The following is a 13,938-nucleotide window of genomic DNA, read 5'->3' on the forward strand; positions in this document are numbered from 1 at the left end:
AGGGAGCTTCCAGCCACGCCCCCTCTGTGACATAAGTAAGACAACTGGCCACTGTCTCATCAGTCTTGTCCATCTTGTTGGCCCTAGGAAATGCATGCTTGATATTATTATTATTTACCAAGAATTGTTAATTTGTCTGTGTGGATATATAAACTAAAAACCTTGTGAAACATCAAGAGAGATCACTGGGAGAACATTGAAAGAGCATTAAAGAGAACACTGGGGAGAAGTAGGAAGAATAAATGGGACATGATGAGAAGGTATATATGAACTGAACATTTCTTTCACACTCGGGAATCTTTAGTCAGTCTTCGCTTTCCTTCTGAATCCCTGAGAAGTTTAGAGGAGGCTGGCACCCCAACATAAACCGTGATACCTTGCTGAAGCCTATAAAGTTCTTTAGTGACATCTAGGGCCTGAATATTTTACCCCAAACCCCAGTATCTCAGTGAAGCTGGGAGGCTTGCAGAACATTCTTTCTTCCTAATACTACAACTTGCAGCATCACTCCCATCAGATACAGCATATAATGTACGCCTACAGGGCAACCTCTGGTAAGCACAGGGCCTCCATCTCAGCAACTTCCTCAACCCATCAAACTCCCGCTGTGACCCTTCCAACAGGGATTAATCTTCTGGGTCTTCCACTCCTATCATCTATTGATTTTTGGGTTTTAACTCTGGGGCACTTGTGCTTAAAGAAACCAAAATGTAAGGGGGTATCTCTAAATGAACCTTCTCTTACTTTCATGTCTGTATCTTGCTTTTCAGGGGCCAGATAGAGCTCTCTCATCCTCATTTCTACAAGATTCTGCTGGTTTCACCCTTGAACTTCTTGTAGTTTCCAAAGTGCCTCCACCTTGGAGAGGAGAACCTAGGGGGCACCTTGGTAGGATGTTTCCCTGAACCACTGGCCCTGTGTCATACCTCACTGGGTTCCCTATCTGCGAGGGATGATGCTCCTTGCCTGCAGAGCCCTAAGAGAGCCCAAGGCTGAAGCTTATGCCTGGGTTTGCTGGTAGTCTCTACCTGCTTCACAAACAGGCAGCTTCTGTCCCAGCATAACAAAGTCTAGACCTTCATTTCTGTCCCAGATCCTGGTGTTTGGTAACAGCCATACATTGACTGCTGCCATCCTGTTTCTGGAATTGGTCTTCAAAAGGAAGGGAAGACAATGAGTTGCTATTCAGCAAAGGAAAGGAAACAGAGTTCACTGCCTAGGAAAGGAAAGGGAGGGAAGGAATTGGGGTTCACTGCCCAGTAAAGGCATCACTTGCTCTGATTTGTTTATGCAAAACATAAGAGAACAACTTTGCCAGCAGTGGCGGTGCACGCCTTTATAATCCCAGCACTCAGGAGGCAGAGGGCAGGCAGATCTCTATGAGTTCAAGGCCAGTCAGGTCTATAGAGTGAGTTCCAGGACAGGCTCCAAGCTACAACAGAGAAACCCTATCTCAAAAAACCAAATCAAAACAAAACAAAAAGATAACTGAATTATCAATCTTAAATCAATGTTCAAACTGACAAACTTAAAAATGGATAAAGTGGAACTCTCTTAATTCTAGTTGCCAGATCCTAACTCTAAAATCAGAACACATGAAATAATAGGGGAAAATGTGTTTAAATAAACCTATTTAAAAAAGTTCTTTACATTTAATTTAGTGGGGAAGGTTGTATATGTGCATCTACTCGTGCATGCACTTACGCACGCGTGCACAAGCACATATGGTAAACACGCACAGCCATATGTGTATACGCGCGCATGTGCCTCCAGAGGGCCAGAAAAGGGTACTGGATTCCTGGAGTCAAGAGTTACAGATGGTTACCCCAGAGTGGGTGCTGGGAACTGAACTTGAGTCCTTTGGAAGAAGAGCCAGTGCTCTTAACCACTGAGCTTCAGCCCCAAATGAACCTTCTCTTAACTGAGTTTCTCCACAAGGCTGCTGACAAAATTTGCTGCACACCATGTCCTCAGTGCATGTGGTATATATCATACAGTGGAGGAAGGCAGGCATCTGTGCCCATAACATGGACCATATTTGCATGCCACTGCTCCCTAAGGCCCCTCCTTGAACTGCAGGCTTCCACTATAGAAGTGTTGAGCCCTCATTCATCCTTCAGCACACAGTCTAGAAAATGGCAAGAATATGTGACAGCTGTTGCCACAGGCTGGCACAGTGAGAGCCTCTTCCTGGTATTAAGTTCTCAGGAAAGACCAGAACCATTCCAGTATAGAAGGGACAGACCCCTGAAGTTCTGTGACCCCTGGGATCCAAGTCAAGAGACATGTGGGGAAATGGGGTCAACCTGTCATAAAAATCCAAGCACCCTGGAAGGAAATCAACAGACTGAAAAGTGGGGTTAGGGTTGGGATAGTAGTCCTTAGGAACTCATACCCCCAGTCCCTTTAACCCAACCCTGATTGTGATCCATTCTGGCTCTGGTCCCTCATGTCCAAGCCTGGTTAACAGTTCTCACTGCCTGCCCTCTCTCAGGCTAATATCTGGCCACCCAGATACATTCCTGCTCTGCCCAGCCCAAACCAATATTTGTCCTCAAAGAAGTCCAATGGAGCCAGGATGCTATAGGAATCAATACCAAAGACCACTGAAATTCTAAAGTTTCCATATGAAAAAAACAATGTGCCCCAACAGCTAACAGATGACTGGAATCCAAAGAAAAACACAAAAGGTAGATAAGCTTCTTGACAAGCAACTGAGGGACAGCCCCTCCATCCCCCCAGTAGCTGTCTGGCATTGGGAACAGTGTCTAGACAATGAAGAGACTTTGTCAGCAACAAGATGGAGTCTACTTCCCCCATCTGTGTGTGGTGCAATGCTCACATGTGCAGCTGAGGACCAGGGAATGCAGAGAAACTATGACTCGGGAGGCCCTGGTCCTACCAGTGAAGAGCCCTGTGACCCTAGGGATCCAGGGTACCCTAGGCACACCAGACAGCACCAACAGTGAGGAAGCACCCGGCATTGGTACACTATCGTAATCACAGAAACGCTATCACTGACTGGGTATCATGATCTATGACCATGCACATTAAATTCTGTATTAGATTGCTCTACATCAGCAATGATGAGTGCATGGGGCTGATAATTGGTTATGGATGGTATATATAGTAACGCCTAGTCCTGGACTAAAATGAGACAGTTTCATCAGGTGGCAGGCACCCAGCCAACATACTACCCAGATAGCCCCTGCAGTCTCTTGAGGGGGGGGAAGTAAACAGAATTGGAAGCAGCTGTAATTACCCTACCCGATCATGTTCTACTAAGCATGTGAAAATAGCCAGAAATCTAAAAACCAGCACCAGATTGCTGAAAACAACCAGTGCTCAGTTTCCTATGGAGGATGTGCCAGGTTCTGCAGGATGATAACTCTTGGAGACCCTCAGTCATTTATCTCACTATCAGGGCCCCTCAACTACAAAGTCCCTCTATGCACCATGCCCAGTGCTAGGTGCTGGGAACACAAGCTAAACAGAGTCACTCTGACTCTGCTAGGTTACAGAACAAAAGGTGCCAACAGATGTGGGCAGGTGTGCTAGGAGCTGGCACAAGAGTACTGCCATCACTGATGTGGGACCAAGAGCTCTGTGACAAGAACTATCCTTGTCATTTTCATCTTCACGGGAAAGCAGCAACACCTCAGAGTGTAGAAAAACAAGGCTCTTTGGGACAGAGTTCCAGGAGGCCACAAGCAGGGCAGGTCTTGGAGCTTGTTTTTCTAACCCATTTGAAGTCAATTTGTCTGTCTGTCTGTCTGTCTGTCTGTCTGTCTGTCTATCTATCTAACATCTATTGGTTTTGGGGGACAGGGCTTCTCTGTGTAGTTTTGGAGCCTGTCCTGGAACTAGCTCTTGCAGACCAGGCTGGCCTTGAATTCACAGAGACAAGCCTCCTCTGCAGCCTGCGTGCTGGATTAAAGGCGTGCACCACCACCACCCGGCCCATTTGAGACTGTAAGCAGCTCACACCAGGGAGACAGCTGTGAGGACTGAAAGCAAGGCTTGGGCAGTCACTCATGATTTCTAATAGTTCTATGGGAGTTGCCATGGCTGTAGAAAAGCCAGAGATCCTAACGGTTCTGGGTATAACGCATAATGGGCTGTCAGGGTGAATGCAACCCAGCACAGAACACACAGAGGCTCAGACCACACACTTCATAGGGTGCTTTGTGACACTAGTGGGGTCATAGCTTCTCTGCGGTCCAGCAAGAGGGGTTTGCCTATCCACACACCTGTATCTGCAGGGGCAGAAGGTAAGGTCTAGCCTTGCTCCAGATGAGTCTATAGCCACAGCTCTAAAGCAGTTTCCCCTAGTTTTGGCTCCAACCTTTCCAATATACCCTGCTGTTGAGCAGCTGGCAACATATCTGTCCCTATGACCCTTGCTGCCTTAAATGTTTCCAGGCAGAGGTGTCTCTTGCCATCCAGATTCCAATTCCAGCCTCCATCCTTACTAGACAGCTGTGGTCAGCTAGTCAGGGAAGATCATGCCTGCTCCTTCTCTTCCACTCACTCAACATCTAACAGCAGCAACCCCTTAAGTCCCAAGACTTGTTCTCTACATACCCCTGCCATATCCTCACAGGACTTCATACACGATCTGTTCAGTAATGCATACTCTGTTCTATTTTGTCTGGGGCCAGGATCTTGCTGAGTTGTCCAGCCTGGATATCCCACCTCGTGAGCTGAAGCAATCCTCTGGGCCTCAGGCTTCCCAGTGCTAGGGACTATGGGCATATAACAACTGCATCTAGCTAAGAGGTACTTTTAATAAAATAAAATATTTAGCCATTCACAGTTCTTTCATTCGGAACACAGAAAGACAAAGTGCTAGTGAAGTTTGAGTCCTCTATCTTTTAAAAACCGGAGCATTAGTGATCACTTGTTTCCATTAGCCTGTACAGCAGATGACATGTTAGCCCAGCAAACACCAGACTGCATGCTCACCTTTTCCTTCTCTGGAGCCTCCTGTCAAGAAGGCACCCACACAGGTGCTGAAGACTATAGTCCCATCTGGCAGCCTCTCTTGGGGGCCATAGTTAGCCCCTTTTATTCTGAGGCTCGGGTAAAGTGGGCAGCTTGTCCAAGGTCACATAGCTAGTGACAGCACAGCTGGGGTCAGGGCTGACATGCTACTAGCTGAAAGCCCAGTCCTCCTCACCCTGTCCATGTAGCCCAAAATGAAAAGAAAGTTCCAAGGGTTTTTCCAAGGGGGGTTAATTACCGGTCAAGACTTTACTTTCCCTTGGCTGGAGTGGGAACTCAGTGGTAGGACCCCTGCCCTAGTACGCATGAGGTACTTGTTGTGTTCCATCTTAGTAACCACCAACAACAATGAGAATACAGTTGGCTTTTCTTTAACTAGTGGACAGGAAAAATTAAGTGGGCTGGGGAGAATAACTTGCGAAAAACAAAACCAGTCACAAGGTAATTTCATCAGGAAGGGAGTTCCCAGGACACAGGCTGGCAGCAGATGCTCTTACCAAGATCCTGGCCCTTGTTCAGCCCTCTGGCCGCTTGCCTGCATTATGCAAAATAATGTCACATCATGGTCACTCATATGTAAAAGCTACCTGTGAGATAGGGCTGAGTCACTGCTGTGTGTTGTTGTCTTATCACACAGGGCTAGACACCCAAGAACATTGGAGGGCAAACCAGCAAGACCTTTCAAATACATCTCAGTGAAAAATCGGACTTTCCAGACAAGTGAACTCCCAACTCCACTGAGGGATGGAGCATTCCCATAATCTCCCCCCCCCAAAAAAAAAACAAAAAAAAAACAATGCCCTGTCTCTTCCACCTCCAGTTTGATGGCAAGTTCCCACCCTGATTTTGAGTTAATGTTCATTTCCTTCTGACTCTACCAAAACCACAAAGGTACACTAGACGCCAAGCAACCTGGGATCTATGTTCAAAAGAGGAGACATTACCTCCCAGAAGCTGTCACTGGACACTTCCACTCCCACAGAATCGTCGTAGGTGACAGACATTTCTGCAGAGGATGAGGGGATGGCAGCAGACCACTCGGTTCAGGGATTCACTTCAGATGCTCAAAACCTGTTGACAGACCTATGAAAGAAAAACACAGTTGTGGTTTCCCCATTCCAGGTATCGCTACTGAATGCATGGCACCCACCTCAGCGTATTGGTGTCTCCTACCCTGCTAACAGCCAGCTTCCCTTCCCTGTCCCACCACTCAAGGCTCATTCACGTACCTCCCAGAGATGCCTCAGGAACTCAACTGACTACAGTGTTACCAGTGACAGACACCACAGAAGCTCTTCTAGAGCCAGCCAGTCTTAGTCAATAAGGATCAGGGTGCATTACTCACATTGTATGAAGTTAGTTACTTGGTTGTCAACTTGGCTACATCTGGAATTAACTAAAACCAAAAGACTGGGTGTACCTATGAGGGATTTTTTTTTCTAAATAAATCATTCAAAGTAGAAAGACTACCTTTAATCCCGATCTTCTGAAATGGAAGATCCACCTTTAATCCATAGCCAACATCCTTGGCTATATAAAGGACATAGAAGGAGGCTTTTGCCTCCTTGCCTGCATGCCATTGCACTCACTGGCAGTCCATTCCTTCACTGGCATCAGAGACTACTTCAGGATTCTGGTGTGTAAAGAACCAGCTGAGACACCCAGTCTCATCAACCCAACAACTACTAATCTAAGGATGTAGGCTGGAAAGTTGGCTCAGCGGTTAAGAGCACTGGCTATTCTTCAAGAGGACCTGGGTTTGACTCCCAGCACCCCACATGGCAGCTCAAACTGTCGGTAACTCCAGCTCCAGAGGATCCAACACCCGCGTCCTGGCCTCCAAAGAACACCAGGAACACATGTGATACACAAACATCACATGTAGGCAAAACACCAATACACTTAAAAAAAAAAACTAGGATGTTACATATTCATACATGATAAGCTTAGTTATAAAAAATAAAGCTACATATTTATGTAAGACAAAAAGTGTGGTGGTTTGAATTTGTACAGCCTCCATAAGCTACATGTTTAACACTTGGTTCCCAGTTGGTGGAACTGTTTGGGAAGGACTAGGTATGGCCTTGTTAGCAGGTGTTTTACTGGTGGTAGACTTTGAGGTTTCAAAAGACTTCTGAAATTCTCAGGTCTCCCTACGCCTTTGGTTGTGGATCAAGATGTGAGTTCTTAGCCCTGGCACACACTCTAATGCCTAGTTGCCCAGGATGTAGAGGCAGGAGGGATTTCTGTGAATTTGACTCCAGCCTAGTCTTCATAGTAAGTTCCAGGACAACCAGGAACTACATAGAGAGACGCGTAACTGAGGATAACCGAGAGCTGCAGAGAAAAAGCTCCAAGGTAAAAGGAAAGGGCACAGGACATAACCATACCCCAAGAGAACAGGGTTTCCAGCACAAAACTCTGGCTCTCTCTCCTAGTATGGACCCTAATAAGAGCCTTCCCTTCTGGGTAAGAACTAGCTACCAACAAGAACAGGTAGGTTGCATCCAAACGAGCCACACTCAACCCTATAGATAGTCAAAGACCATCAGGAAGGAACTAGAAGAGCTGTCTGATGTCACACAGGTGTTCAGTCACTAAATAAAGGCTAAATTATGCTCCCAAAGAAGGCTCTTTTTCTAGAGGTGGCCACATTTGTGTCAAATATAGCAAGGCTGCTTTAGCCAGGTATGAGTCTTTCGTTCTACCTGGGAGTACATGGTAAGAACATGGAGCTGCCATGTGCTGCAATACCTCTCAGTACCAGCAGGTAGTCTATGCTGAGCTTTAAGCAGGTTCTTGTTCCTCAGAACCCCTACACACTTTACAGGCAGGAAGCTGAGTATCCAGAAAACACTGGTCCAACACCTGCTGTGGTTGGGTATAGTACAGTAATCCTCCAAAGGCTCTTGTATTGAAAGTTGCTACTCAGCTGATAAGAGAACTAAGAAAACTCTGATGACGTCAAAGGATTAATCCCCCCAAAACTGCTTTGCTGGATTGAGAACATAATGGCATCACTGGGAGGTGGGCCCTACTTGGAGGAAAGGTCATTGGGGAACATGCCTGGCCCCTTTCTCTCTCTGCCTCTCAGACCCTATGGAGATGAGGCAGCTTTGTTCCCCCCACACCCTTCTGCTGTGATGGTCTGTGCCTTGCCACGGGACCAGAACCAATGGAGCCATAGCCATGAACAGAAACCCTGGACCAAAACAAACACTATTCCCATTACACAGTCACAGCGGCAGACACAGAACCGAAACACCAGGGCGTCCGGCAGCAGCAGCAGTCTGCACAGTCTGCTCCAGTGCCTGCTGCATCTCCACCGGAGCCTTTAGCTAAACTCAGCTGCAGGCCTGGAAGGCTATTCCTTTAGAACAGGCTGTGGTTTTGGAGCTCCCTACTGAACGGGATCTCAAAAGCAGGTGTCCTCCCCTCAATGATTCACAGCCCTCCCCCTGGGGGTAGGATGTAGCAGACCACCTCCTGAGGCATTAGAGACCTCAGGTTAGGCTTTAAGGTATGGTTGAGTTACAGAGTGAGGCCCTAGGTTCAGGGGTACACTGGTGATAATAGTTACTAAGAACGCTGGAAAAGTTCTTCCAAAAGACAGGTGGGCCTGATACATGGTTTATGCAGTTTCACACTGTCTGGCACTCAGAAACTGACTGATGACTTCATCCTAAAGAAACTGAGTTTTAAATGCTTGAACAGATTGTTCAATAGTTCTGAGGACTTCCAGTGCTGTTGGTGAGAGAGAAATTCAGTATTAAAAAATGAAAAAAAAATTCAGTATTAAGATGAAGCTAGCTAAATGATGAAAACACAAGGATCTCCCATTATAACCAGTCAGGAGTACAAAAACACACATTATACATCAAGAGTCTCAATACCAGTCTAGGCAGTGAGTGACTTGGTGAATACACAAGGACTCCCAGCTAAGGGCTCCTCTCCTCCCCTTTTGGATCTCTTAGAGAGATGCAGAGCTTCTGCGGCCACTCAGTGAGCTGCCCATCATGGGTAAGGCAATGGGCAGTGCCTCACTCCAGCTTCTCCCAGAGGCCTTAACACTTAATATCCCGGTTAATTAAGGGACAAGAACAGCACAGGCTACTCTGCCCCTCAAAGGAGATGCTTTTCTTTTACTTTTCTTGTTGCCATAACATAACACAAGACAAAACCAGCTTTAGGTGGGAAGGGTTTATCTGGATCCATGGTTGATGATACAATCCATCATGGTGAGGAAGACACCCCAGTGTGAGCTAACTGGTCACACTGCACCCACAGCCAGAAAGGAGAGAGCAACAAATGCCTGGTACTTCAGCTAATTTTCTCCTTTTTTCTTCAGTCTAGGACCCCTCCACCCACCAGATGCTGCTGCCCACATTTAGGGCGGACCTTCCCTTCTCAGCTGAACCTGGTAAACCCTTACAGACACACCTAGATTTATGTCTTTTAGGTGATTCTAAATCCAATCAAGTTGACAATGATGATACAATAAACATGCAACCTGAGAGCAAGAAAATCCTAATTATAAAAGCCAGGCTGGTGGCCAATACCTGTAATCCCAGCACTTGGGAAGCTGAGGCAATAGGACTGCTGGGTTCAAAGCAGCCTGGGTGCCGGGCGGTGGCGCACGCCTTTAATCCCAGCACTCGGGAGGCAGAGGCAGGCGGATCTCTGTGAGTTTGAGACCTGGTCTACAAGAGCTAGTTCCAGGACAGGCTCCAAAGCCACAGAGAAACCCTGTCTCGAAAACCAAAAAAAAAAAAAAGCAGCCTGGGTTGTAGAACATGCTCCAGGCCTCCTGAACCACAATGTGAGACTGTCTAAAGCCAGCACACAGTGAGCCCTCCAGAGACACTCACTAAACAGTCCACTAATCAATCCTGTTTTAAGAGGCACTCCTTTGGAACCCAGGAATAAGGATGGAGCAAGAGTAACTAGGTCCCTGCTTCCCATGACTTCTGCTGAAGGTCAATATTGGTCCCAAAGCCAGTGTTCTGCTAATGTGCAGAGGCTTAGAGGTTAACAGAGGATGTCACAGTTGCCCTTGGTCACAGTGGAGGCTGGCACAATCTCCTTCTACCATTTCTGGTCTGATAACAGGTATCAGGTAAACAGAGGATGTGTTACATAAGACCTCTAGCTTCTCTTTAATCCCCTTAGTTCATTCCAAAAGGAAAACCAAGAGGCCATTCTTGAGACCTACAGGTTATTGTAGAAAGCAAGACCATCTAAGTACTGTGCTTGCCCACTCCCCTAAAAGAAGAGCAGGAAGCCCTCCTCTTTGATCTTTGCTAAATACTAGCTACAGAGGGAAGCAGAATGTGCCCACAGGGCCTGTCTAGTCTGTTCTGCAGGCCCATTGTCAAAGAGGTCTCTTTCTTACTCATGAACCTGCAATAGAAAAATTCTTCAGTTACTAGGAAATAGTTACAAATCTCTCTCTCTCTCTCTCTCTATCTCTCTCATCTCTCTCCTCCCGTCCTGCCCTCTCTCTCCTCTCTCTCACGTCTCTCTTCGTCATCGCTCATCGGCTCTCCACTCTCTCTCTCTCTCGTCTCTCTTCTCCTCTCTAGCGGTGCCTCGTCTCTCTCCTGTCCTCTCTCCGTCCTCTACACTCACTCCTCCGTCCTCACATCTCTGACTCTCTCACTCGTCTATGCTCTCACTACAGCGATCTCGTCTCTCTCTCTCTCTCTCTCTCTCTTGGTTTTTGAGACAAGGGTTTCTCTGAGTAGACCAGGCTGGCCTTGAACTCAATATGTAGACCAGGCTGACCTCAAACTCAGATATTCACCTGCCTCCACTTCCCAAGTGCTAGGATTAAAGTTGTATGCCACCACTGCCCAGCTGACTGCAACTTCTAAGCCACTGTGCAGTCCTATGGTGAGGGAGGTAGGGTGCCCATCATTCTTTAAACAGGGGTCCATTTACCCATTCATTCCATCTACCATGCACCAGGAACTATCTTAAACTGGTGTCAGAACAGTAGCAATAAACAAGACAAATTCTGTCCCTGCCCTCCTGGGGCTGAGGGTGCTCTGGGATACCCAAGCATGCAGTTAAGAGAGTCATGTAGTGTATTAAATTCTAGGACAGAGGGAAAGTGAGGGCAGAGGCCTGTTGAGACAAGTATGGCCTCTGAGGGCTCAGAAAGACAGGAAGTAGGAAGAGGTGTTTCCTAGTAGGGAGACAGGAGGTGACATGCCTGCCCTGCACTGGACAGGGCAGGAGGACCAAAAGATCCTGTGAGGACCAATGAGGTATCCACATTACCTCTGTGCTTTGCTTTTCAAAACTAAAGACATGGTAATAACAGACATCAGGGGCCTTGAACCAAACCAGTGATTCCTTGCAAGAGCGTCTGCACATAAAGATATATGGATAAAGGGTTTACTGTGTGACTGGCTCACTCACCCTTGGAGTTTCTATGATGAGACTTTTCCTTTATTCTTTTAAAAAATTTTGTCTTATGGGGGGGTGCAAGGGCAGAGGGCAGATGTGAGGGGATGCAAGATGGGTGGGATCAGGATCCATGATGTGAAAGGCACAAAGAGCAAACAAAAAGAAAGTTAGAAAAATGCTTTTAAAAACCAAGCATGTACCAGGCGGTGGTGACACATGTCCTTAATCCTAGCACTCCGGAAGGAGAGGCAGGTGGATCTCTGTGAGTTCAAGGCCAGCCTGGTCTACAAGAGCTAGTTCCAGGATAGGCTCCAAAACTACAGAGAAACCCTGTCTTGAAAAACCAAAACCACAATCACAACCAAAAAACAAAACAAAACAAACAAACAACAACAACAAAAAAAAAAAAAACCAACCAAGCATGTGGCTAGGGATGTTCTAGCAGTTCAGAGTATGTACTGCTCTTGCAGATGATGCAAGTTTGGTTCCCAGAATCCATGTTAGGCAGTTCACAGTCACCGGAACTCCAACTCCAGGGATCCAATGTGTTTGGCCTCCTCTGGCACCTACACCACACTCACATGCCCTCTCCCCTCACACACACATTCACATAATTAAAAATAAATCTTAAAAACCAAGCATGTATGTGTTTTGTATCTGTCCTTAGCTCTCGATATGAGAAATTACTCTCTCCTAAGACCCATTTCAGCTGCAAGTTTATTTTACAGATGAGTTCAGCCAGGATAGCCAAGAGCAGGTGTTTACTGATAGACTGTGTAGCAGCAGAACACAAAACAAAAAATGAAAGCTACTTCAATGCTATCAAATGCTGATACCAGAGCTAGGAGAAGTGACACAGGCTTGTGGTTCCAGCACCAGAGAGGCTAAGGAAGGAGAACTGACAAGGCCAGCTTTCCCAACCAACAAGTTCCTGTCTGAAAAGGAAAGAAAAGACAAGAAATCTAAAAGAAAAGTATGGGACTCCAGGTAGCCAGCACAAGGGCTAGCAGCAGCAACATACACCACCTCTGGAGGGCAGCACTTGGGATCTCTCAGAGTTCACAGATGCACAGTCCTTCGTGGACACTTGTGTCCCTGGTGATGAAGGGAATGTCAACCTATTATTTACAGCCTCCTAAGCTATTTGAAATGTCAGCTAACAGCACTAAATGCTTATGAAATACAACACATACAAAAAACAAAACATTTTGTTTCATGAATGACCCCATGCTGGGATGACAAGTGGTCCCAGAGGACCACATTCCAGGACACCCTCACAGCTTCAAGAAAGATTTTCCCATGCACTGTTAGGCTGGCCTCCCTCTCCTCTGGTCAGCCCCTCCCCCCCATCTCCCTCTGGCATCATCACTGTCACCATCACCTCTTCTCTGCATTTTGCTGTCATCTGTCTCCTAGCGTCTTCCCAGCACCCACTCCCACTTTAGTCTATTTTCAACACTGTGACCCTCTCTAAATCTATGTCAGCCTAGTAATACACTACACTACCTGCATGTCCCTGTAGCAGCCTCCACAGCTAGAGCCCTGCTTACTTCTCACCAAATTGTCTAGTGCACAAGCCTCACCCCACCCCTCACCGGCCACCAGCATTCGCCACAGCACACAACTCCAAACAGGCAGTTACTTCACTGGTGCTGCCACTACCAGGTACAGTTCACTCCTTCTCTCTGCCTGGACTGTCCTTCCTTCTACACTACAGACCTGTGTGAGGCAGGCAGCACGCTAGTACCTTCAACTTCCACAGCACGTTCAATTTCTAACAGACCATAATTGGCTTTTTGTATTTTGGGTTTTATTTGTTTGTTTTGAGACAGTCTCTCTAAATAGCTCTGGCTGTCCTGAAACTCCAAGTAGATTAGGCCAGTTTCAGACTCACATCCATGGGCACCTGTGCATATGTGGTGTACATACATACAGGTAAGTAAAACACACATTTTAAAAAATTCTCCTTATTTCACTGTTGGTAACATAAAGGAATCAAGTTGTTTTTGTTTTTAAGAAACTCAAGGAAATGACACAAAATCTTCAATATGAACCATCTTTAGTGCAGAACTACAAGAGTATTCACACTGTGTATATTCAAGAACTACTGTCCTTTCAACTCAGTGTGTTGTCCACACACAACTAAGTATACTCATGTAGGTCAATGGGAGTTATTCAGTGTGCTAAAAGGGATCATTTCATATGCTCTGCCTCAAATGTCCAGTTTACATTTGTTTTTGAACACAAAGTCTCACTATGTACCTCAGGCTGTCCTAGAATGCACTTATACAACCCAACCTGGCCTCAAACTCAACATCCTCCTGCTTCAGTCTGCCAAATGCTGGGGTTACAGGCATGCATTATCATGCCCAGCTAGAACACCAATTTTAAAAGTACACCTAGACATCCATATACTCTCAAACAAACAAAACTAGTAAGTCTATGCCAATCATAACTTCTGGGGGCTGGAGAAATGGCCCAGCAGTAAAGAGTACTGGCTACTCTTTCAGAAGACCTGTGTTC

At 46.4% G+C, this 13,938-nt stretch overlaps 1 protein-coding gene across 1 annotated transcript in view; it reads right to left on the minus strand.

The window, feature by feature from the left end:
* Pacsin2 (protein kinase C and casein kinase substrate in neurons 2) overlaps window positions 1–13,938 on the minus strand; it is a 107,648-nt gene that overhangs the window by 33,256 nt on the left and 60,454 nt on the right. The window contains 1 exon segment of the mRNA XM_038341657.2: window positions 5,949–6,087. Coding sequence (XP_038197585.1) covers window positions 5,949–6,008 — 60 coding nt within the window. The 5' untranslated portion in view covers window positions 6,009–6,087.

Source organism: Arvicola amphibius, chromosome 9 (assembly GCF_903992535.2).
Source record: "Arvicola amphibius chromosome 9, mArvAmp1.2, whole genome shotgun sequence".
Classification (NCBI taxonomy): Eukaryota; Metazoa; Chordata; class Mammalia; order Rodentia; family Cricetidae; genus Arvicola; species Arvicola amphibius.